Genomic DNA, 9418 nt, shown 5'->3' with positions numbered 1-9418 from the left:
TTCCAGATTTTTGGACGTGCGCTCCATTCTTTGCGGCTTCCTTGCGTAATTTCTCCCGGCTTTTCACCACTTTTCTGCTCTTTTTGCTCCGCAACTCATCCAATCTTTATTTATTACCTAAAAAATGCAAAATTAAGTAAGAAAAATATTTATTCTTGAAAACAATGAAAATACAGAATAAGGGATAAAATGTAGAATTAATGCATAAAAGATGAGTTAAATGCCAACAAAAAGGGATAAATATATACAATATTTGGCACTCATCAATAAACAGATTAAAAACCATAACATGTACTTTGGATTGTTCACTTTCTTCAGGGTCATCCAATCACCAATATTTTCATGATATTCCTATCATACATGTGATGAAAGAAAAAAAAAGCAATTATCCAGTATATTCAATACTAACTCCAAACAAAGGTTTTAACCTCAAATAAACTTTAACTATCGAAGGTTGTGCACTCGTTTCCGCTTGCTACTTGCCTCCATCTCCATCTCCAACTCCTGATCAGGCTTTTCCGGTACACCCAGCTCCATCCTCTGGCCAGAATTTTCCTGTGCATCCAGCTCCATACTCTGGTCATAATTTTCCTTTCATACATTCAAGATAAAAAGTTCAGATAAGTATATTCCGTACTCAACTCCTATCGAAGGTTTTAGCTTCTAATAAACACTTATAACCTCAAGGCGAGCTATGCATTTCTCGATCACCGTCTTCGTAACACCGGCGTTGCCAATGTTGTCACGATATTCCTGTCATGAATGAAAAATAAAAAGTTCCCATCAGGAAGTTTCTTATAATACTCCTAATCGTTATCACTGCTTAATAAACCCTAGGACACTAAAAAGTTCGAACAAGGAAACACCATTCTAATAGTTCCAAACAAAAAACACTTCATCACCTACGAAAAACTCAACATTTTTTTATAGTACAAGAAGTCAATGGATCGCATATCCTGATAATAACAAATCTACTACAAGCAAGACAGACTGAACAAATTCCAAAAAGGTTGATGCCATATAAATTAACAATCACATGATGAAAATACTTGACACAAATGAACGTGACTTATTTGAATACATACCGAGAGAACATCCAGCACAAGTTTCTTCTCTATCCGGTGACGAGACAATTCACTTTCAATCTTAGCCTTTATCCTACAAATCCAGTATAATAACCTTGTGTTAAATATCACATGCAGTGGCTTTATACAGATAAAGATCAAAACAAGAGAAGTAGATGTGAACACTCACTCGGGCAACCAAAGATAACCAAGAATAACAACAATCGACTGCAGATCCATAATAGGAAAACATTAGATTCAAAAGGAAAGAGATAAGATCTAAAAGATAAAAAGAAAATCATTCACAATAAAAAGGAAGCGCAGGTAGTTTTTCATTTCTTTCTCCCATTAACAATATTTTGCAAAAACACTTCAAACTCCAACTCTGCTTAGATCTTTTTATTTTCTACTCATCAAAAAGCATAAGATGTAAAAGGATTACTTTATCCAATTTTTCTTTGCAGTTGCGATATTCATAACTATAACAACATCAATGCTGACCTGAAGCGTGGAGAATCCATCTCCACATTTTTTCTTGTAGAGCTTAAACGAGTCCAGCTGTAATATTATATGCAGAAGAGATGAAAAAGGTTATAAGATATTTGACATCAAAACAAATAAACTTCAAGCTGATATCATGAGAAAAAAGCGACATGAAAATGTAAGCAACATGTTTGCTTTTGAGATGATTCGCCATTGCGCCAACTTTTTTGGCATATCTGCACGATATTAAGTCGATCAGAAGCCCGCTAAGGAATCTCAGGAAATGTCAGACATCTCTGGAACCGGTGCTTTTAATAACTTAAGAAGAATAAATTAAAAATACAATTTATAGCTTTGATAAAATTTGACTTGGACAACCAATAAGGTAGGGTGTATTACCGTGTGAAGAGCTCCATAAGCCAAGTGATTCTTTCACAATCATTCTCCCCAAACTTTGCTAACAATGTATAATTTTTCGTCTTGCCACCTGAACAAGATAAGATAAGCCATCAATGAATTTCAAAGATGAAATCAGGAAGGTATACAAATCAATGGTTCTTCACATAGACAAAGAATACGTAAAAAATACAAGACCATATTATAGCTCATCACCAGAAAATAACTGACTGCCAAATCTTAGACATGAGGACACCAACAACAAGCTTAATTAAACTTTTTATAAATACCCCGCCAAGAATATCACATGACTTCCAAAGAAGATGAACAGACACTCCCCATCATGGAAAAATCATACAGATTGCGGACTGAATTGAGTAGATAAAATGCAGTTGCATACTGCAATCAGGCCATGTACACAGAGTAATAATTTGAGAATCATCTTGTTTTCTTCTTAAGGACTCCAATTTCTTTCTGTTTAGATGTGAAGAAGCTTTGGTCAAAGATATATTTCTCCATAAGTTACACCTTGACAAGGGAGTTCATCCAACTTATTCGGAAAACTTGAAGCAACCTTAATAATTAAAAAATAAAATAAAGGTTTGACGAGCCTATTAAGTCGTGAGAGGGGAGTTGGCTAAAGTGTGATGGGCCATTAGGTCATTGTTCCCCAAAACTTTCTTAATCTATTATATACCTGCATCTCAATGTTCATATTGCTAAGACCTGACAGATTGTTTAGAAACTTAGAGAAAGGGACATATAGATTTATGGTAGGGATGTAGGATTCAAAGGGATGCTCTCATAATCCAGGCCTAAACGCCCAAACATAACATTTTTTTCCTGAGACGTCAATGTGTATCTGACCCCTGATTTATCCTTTAAATTGGCAACAAGGTATCCAGAAAGGAAGAGACCATGGACTAAAACAAGAATCTTTAAGACACGCAACTATATTTCGGAAATCTAGGCACTCAAAGACTAACCAACAGACAAAAAAAACATCAATAACATCAATAAGTGAGTTAAGATACAAATTTTGCTTGCCTTACCAGTTAATGATTCGATTAGAGATATAAGACGTTCTTCAATTTCTTCTTTAAAATGCATAGTGCTCGGCAGAATCTGAGAAAGTAACAAAAGTAAATCTTGTGAATACTAGATATGTTTCTTATAAAGATTAAAAACATTTACATCATAAGTTGCAGGCAAAACAATCTAATACAAGATCATACATGTTTCCAGTTAGTACTAATAAAACTTCCAGCAACATAAGCCACAAAATCATATGCATACCAAAATCCTAGAATGCTAGTTTAACCTTTCCACAAATCATTTTCTCTAACTAAAGTAAGGTGATGGATAATAATTCCATTTGACGTATATTTTTGGCTAGTGTTACTAACCTTGCAATGTCCATGCTTCGCGATGCAATTACATTGTTCAGAACCTTCTAATTACCATAACGTAATAGGCAGAATTATTCACAACCTAATTATTTATAAATTCTTCAGACATGTAATAAATTTAAGAGACTTACCATATCCATGGAAGCATGGAATATTGCAATGCCCAGTCCCAAATCATCATTCTCAAACTTGTCAGAAGCAGCGAGACAATCTTTCACTATATCAAGTGCCACAATCGCAGATCCATAAATATAATCATCCAATTTCTGCCCGTCCTGTAAAAGTTTAATCATTGCCTCGATTCCTCCAGCATTTACAAAATGCACTTTGTTGTCCGGATATTCTAATAGAAAAAACAAACAACCAAACAAAGTCCAAGGCAGGTCTTCTTCTTTTCTTTTTTGTTTTTCTGTTTTTTCTTCTTCAGGACTCATAATAAGAGATGAAAGAGCATATACAACAGCAGGTAGGGTGTCCCTTCCCAATAGAAGTCCATTTTCCATATAATTCATCAAAAGAGTCATTAAAAAACCCACATCACACACTTTTGCATCCCATTTGGTACCTCTTATTGCTGCTGATACCCAAATAATCAGTTTCCTGGAACTGCCAGCGGTTTTTGCTACAACTGCTCCTCCTTGAAAAATAATCTGCGCAATAGTTTGTACTGCTCGTAAATCATCGTCTTCAGAAAACTTACCAAGAGTAGAAGCAAATACTTCCAAGGCTTCCATTTCAAATAGAGATTCAACCAATTTTCCAACTTGTATCTCTTGACTAGGAACTTGAAATGCCACATGAGTTAGCTCTTCGAAAGTAATAAGAATACAACTAGCTAAACGCTTCCCGCATTTATCATATTTCAATAAATTAATCATCAATGGAACAACCTTCTTAAGATCTAAAACCTGAGGAAAAAATTGACGAACATTAATATAAATTATTTTGAGATTTCTAGAACCTCTGATTACCTCAATAAGTTTCTTTCACAATCATCGAATTCACCCTCCTCCTTATTATGAACTGCTGCTTCGCTGTAAGCAGCGTATAGTTGTATGAAGGATCCCTCAAGTTCATCTGGTGTTTTATCGATAGCAGGACATCTGATTCTGCGGGGTTTCCTCTCTCTAGATCGATCATCTGATTTAACCCCAGGCATAAGGAGAGATGATGAATCGCCACCGCCGGACGTTGACTTACCTATCTTTAGTGCACAATCTGAGACCGTAACCCTAGATTTATACATCTAGATCAAACGGAGAGAAGGAGGCTGAACTGTTTCTAGGGTTTCTTAAGAAACGATACTACTGTTATATAGGCATGGCGAGTGGTTTAGATAGTATTTCGTTTGACTCATCCACAAGTTATCCCCTAAAAAAAAGCTAAATAAACATGATTTGTACGGGGATACCAGTCTTACTAAGGACTGATACTACTTCATTGATCCAACGGTCAGGATTGGTATACGGGTATCAATCCCTAGTAGAATTGGTATCTCCTTTATAAATCGTGAAAATAAAGCTATTAGATTTTACCTCGATTATTTTTCTTTATTTTAAAGATAAAAAAAAATCGCTAGTATAAGAACCCTACCTACCCAATAGGTTATTATATAAGTTAGGTGTATCCAATACCTTCGCCTGCCGGTGAGACGCAGATTATATGTTCGCTCAATTTTGAGGTGTAATATTAAACCCGTGCTTGATTATAATTTGTTGTATACGCGTTGCGTTTGAACACCTCTAAACCTAAATATTTTGTTTGGTTTTTGTTTTTAGTTTGCTCGTACGGTTGTGGACACTCTTAGACCTTTATTTGTTGTAATTTTCATATGTGGGTCTAATTAAGACCCTTTTCCTAAAATTCATGCCCAATAATCAAGGTTGGATCATGTATTTTAAATTTAGATAAACATAAACAATGACTAGGTATCATCTCGGCCTACGGCTGGGGCTCAATCTCTTTGAATGGTTTTAGTTGTATGATTTATAATTACGTTAATTCTTCTGTAACTTCTAATATTATTCAATATAATATACTTAAACATATTAAAAAGAAATACAATCAACACAAATGCAGAGATTAATTACTCGAGCGATTAATGGATTTGAGTCACCTGATAATAATTTTTTTCGTTGTTGTTGCTGAATATCATATTTAATCAAAAGATATGTTTAACTAAATTTAAAAATCTAACAAATATCTTACATCAAGCGATAGATCCTAAAAATTAGCCTGGGCCTACGACCCTGCTTTTTAATTAGTCATGTTATATCAGTCTCTCCCGTTAGGAATCTATTAAAGTTACAAAACTACACAATTAATAATTTTATATGGATGGATTGGAATCTAATACCCATGAAAAACCACTTCCAATCCCTTCGACTCATGAAAAAGCACCTGTAGTCTGCAGACCCTAACAATTCACAAACCTTCACCTGTCATCCATAACATTCAAAAATTAATGCTGATAGCAGAATATTTTTTTTGTTAGGAAATGACATCTTGAATTATTATTTTTTACTGCGAAAGATTAATTTTGTTAACTCATAAGGTTCAGACTGTCTAACAACAGTTGACCCTCAATCACATTATGAGGTATATCAGAACAAAAATTTATGACTCTAAATTTTCGAATGAATATAGCAAGTTTATCAGCGAATCTTGGTGAATCTTGTATCTGGTACTTATTAACTTTTCTGTAATTTCACTTAATTTGTTAGGTCTGGTACAGAACAATTGAAGTACGACAAGAAGGCTATCTTGCAAAGTAAGAATTTGCAACACAAAAGAAGTCAGTTTATTCTGAATCCGAGGAGGAGAAAGATCATGCCAATAGGTTTCCAGTTTGTCTCTTCTTTGCTTTTCAATTTCTATTTCAGAATTTTTATTTATTTGAGATATTAAATTTGATCTTAGCAGAAAAGAAATTAATCAAAGAAGTAGTGATTGGAGCAATTGGTGAAACACTTTTGGTTTTGAGCTTGACGCATTGGACTACAAATGTGATACTCTTGCTAATTTTCTCTTACTATTGTACTGTATCACGTTAAGGAAGGTTTGGCTCCATGATTACCACTCTCAATTTTTGTTAGAAGGTCAGTATCCATGTGTTCAGCTTTACTGCATAAGGGTCCTTTTCCTTGACATCTATTAATTGGATAAGTTTCTCATTTGCAGGGCCATATATTGTTAATCAGGCAGTTTTCCTTGATGTACACCTGGTTTTGTGCTGAATGCATTTACACGTTCTTCTTTAGGCAAAGTTGGATTTGTTTTTCAAACAGAAAAGCTGGAGGTATTTAGTTGGATACTAAGTGTACTGTATCACATTAAGGAAAGAGCTTTCTCGTTGGTGTTAAGTTTCTGGTTGTTGCTTTTAAGAGCGTACTAATTGCCCACGAAGGGGATCTCATTTTGCTTGCACCTTTTGGTTATGTTGTCTGAACTCCAGAGACCTTTATTGGGATCTCAGTGCTCAATTTTTAGCTATTTGTCACTGATTGGGATCTCATTTTGCTTATTACTATGTACTTTCGTAATATGTCTCTTTGTAGAGATATTCATGTTGCTAACGAGTGTGAGGCCGAAAGAGGGGGTTAGGATTCTTGAGAGGGGTTTGTGGTGTTACTTTGTAATCTTGGTAAAAACACTTGATCGTCTTTGCAGTGGATGTAGATTATCTTGATCAAACCACTTAAAATCTCGTGTTTGTTATTATAACTACTACATAATAATACTGTTGTGCGTTAGCAGCCATCCTAAATGTTGGAGAACACCCATCTTGATTTAGCCAACATTACTAATAGGGGGTACCAGATTCCACAGGAGGGTCATATGGAATCCAGTACACCCCATTAGCAGCATCGGATTTAGAGGTGTTCATAATCTTCAGTCTAATACTGTGTTTTATCAGCAATGTATAATTAAACAAAACCAAGATAATATGTTGTTCACTTTTCTGTAACTGCTTTCTTATTTTGTAATTCGATGCCTAAATTTTGTTCGAGTCTAGCTATAAATTCCAAAATAACATTCATTATCCAAAAAAGGCGATCAAAATCTGATTCTTTATCCTCAGATTTCATGTTCTAGAGCTTCTTCTTCTTCTTTAATCCAATGTCGATGTATGTTCTGATCCTTGTCATCTTCACTTCATTTCACCAACATAATCAAATAATTTCTTTTCTGAAGCTTTCTGCATGTAGTCGATAAGAAAATAAAATAATTTGAGCAAAATTTAAGATGCAGAACTCTCTAGGGAGAGGCAGAGTGTAAGTGAAAATCTTTCAAGGAAACATAATAAAGAGCTTTCAAGTTGTATATTCTCTAAGTAAGGATTTCTATACTCTATAATACCCATCTTGCTTTAGCAATATTCATAATCTCACTCTAATATGTAAACAAAAGCAAAAGAGGGCAAAACACCAAATACTTAGTTAATTACAAAAGTTGTGTCTTCATTCCAAAGGCACTAGGAAACTTACAGTTCCACTGTTCACTATTTCAAGATTTCCTTGCAAATTCTGCCACCTAGTTTACAAGGTGGTGAGCCGATTCATCTACGTGATTTACATTCCATTCCAGCTTATAAATTCGAAAACGACATTGATAATCCAAAAAAAAGCGACTCAATTCTGATTCTTAATTATCCTCGGAGAGTTTCTTCTTCTTTGAGCCATTTTGGAAGTATCTTCTAACTAAAGGAAGGTGATGGATAATAATTCCATTTGCCATATATTTTTGGCTAGTCTTACTACCTTGCAATGTCCATGCTTCGCGATGCAATTACATTGTTCAGAACCTTCTAATTACCATAACGTAACAGGCAGAATTATTCACAACCTAATTATTTATACTTAAAAGAATTCTTCAGACATGTAATAAATTTAAGAGACTTACCATATCCATGGAAGCAGAGAATATTGCAATGCCCAGTCCCAAATCATCATCTCAAACTTGTCAGAAGCAGCGAGACAATCTTTCACTATATCAAGTGCCACAATCGCAGATCCATAAATATAATCACCCAATTTCTGCCCGTCCTGCAAAAGTTTAATCATTGCCTCGATTCCTCCAGCATTGAAAAATGCACTTTGTTGTCCGGATATTCTAATAGAAAAAATAAACAACCAAACAAAGTCCAAGGCAGGTCTTCTTCTTCTTCTTCTTCTTCTTTTTTTTTTTCTGTTTTTTCTTCTTCATGACTCATAATAAGAGATGAAAGAGCATCTACAACAGCAGGTAGGTGTCCCTTCCCAATAGAAGTCCATTTTCCGTATAATTCATCAAAAGAGTCATTAAAAACCCACATCACACACTTTTGCATCCCATTTTCCTTCATAAGTATACAAAATAATATTTTTAATTTTTTTTCGGAAGATGACAACTTTGTGGGCCAAAAAATCACCCGAATCTACCGAGAAGTTGTACTCATTAGCATGGGGATTTGCTTTTCGTGCAATTTCATATTCTGTTTGCAATCTTAATGGAGTGCGCTTTCATACTAGTCAAAAGGGAAGTTCGTCGGACAACCCAAAATAGTGGTTTGGTTGTTGATAGTGAACATGATGGTTCGACATTGGAATTCTACAGTACTTTAAACGATGTTATCGAGTTAGAATATACGCTGGGTTATCGGGTTTTGTTTTAAGTGCAACTGGATTGACGTAGACCCAAGGAGAAATACGATTCGGAAGGACTATAATTTGACATGCTTAAATATGAGTAATTATGACATCCTACGGGTATAGACATGCTTAGGCGTGTAAGTAATATTTGCAGCCCTATGCTAAAGAACAATACTACCTCCTTACAGGAAAATGATACTTTCACGTTTTTATTACAAGGAATCGAGAAAACAAAAATATCACTTTTCCAGAAACGGAGGAATATTTGGTGTGGGGCGATGTTGAGAAAGCAAACTTGAGCCAAGACCTCACCCACCCACACGGTCCTTAAGGTCAGCACCTGCTTTCTAAGGGGTAATTGAGTAATTTCAGTTCATCTACCATCGTTTACATCTACGGCTACTTTACTTTCTCTCCCTACCCTTGACTTATCCTC

The 9418-nt window shown here is 35.0% G+C and overlaps 1 protein-coding gene across 1 annotated transcript; it reads right to left on the bottom strand.

Annotated features, from left to right (window-relative positions):
- Positions 1 to 300: 300 nt before the first annotated feature.
- LOC113360816 lies at positions 301 to 1314 on the bottom strand. The gene is made up of 4 exons (XM_026604274.1): positions 1255 to 1314; positions 1086 to 1158; positions 682 to 753; positions 301 to 591 (listed from the first exon to the last, which is right to left on the bottom strand). The coding sequence occupies exons 1-4, from the start codon at positions 1302 to 1304 to the stop codon at positions 445 to 447; spliced, it is 342 nt and encodes a 113-aa protein (XP_026460059.1). The 5' UTR covers positions 1305 to 1314; the 3' UTR covers positions 301 to 444.
- Between the last annotated feature and the right edge of the window lie 8104 nt (positions 1315 to 9418).

The sequence above is a fragment of the Papaver somniferum genome, chromosome 3 (genome assembly GCF_003573695.1).
Source record: "Papaver somniferum cultivar HN1 chromosome 3, ASM357369v1, whole genome shotgun sequence".
Classification (NCBI taxonomy): Eukaryota; Viridiplantae; Streptophyta; class Magnoliopsida; order Ranunculales; family Papaveraceae; genus Papaver; species Papaver somniferum.
The sequence above is the reverse complement of the archived record's forward strand: the minus strand, read 5'-3'. Positions and strand labels throughout refer to the sequence as shown.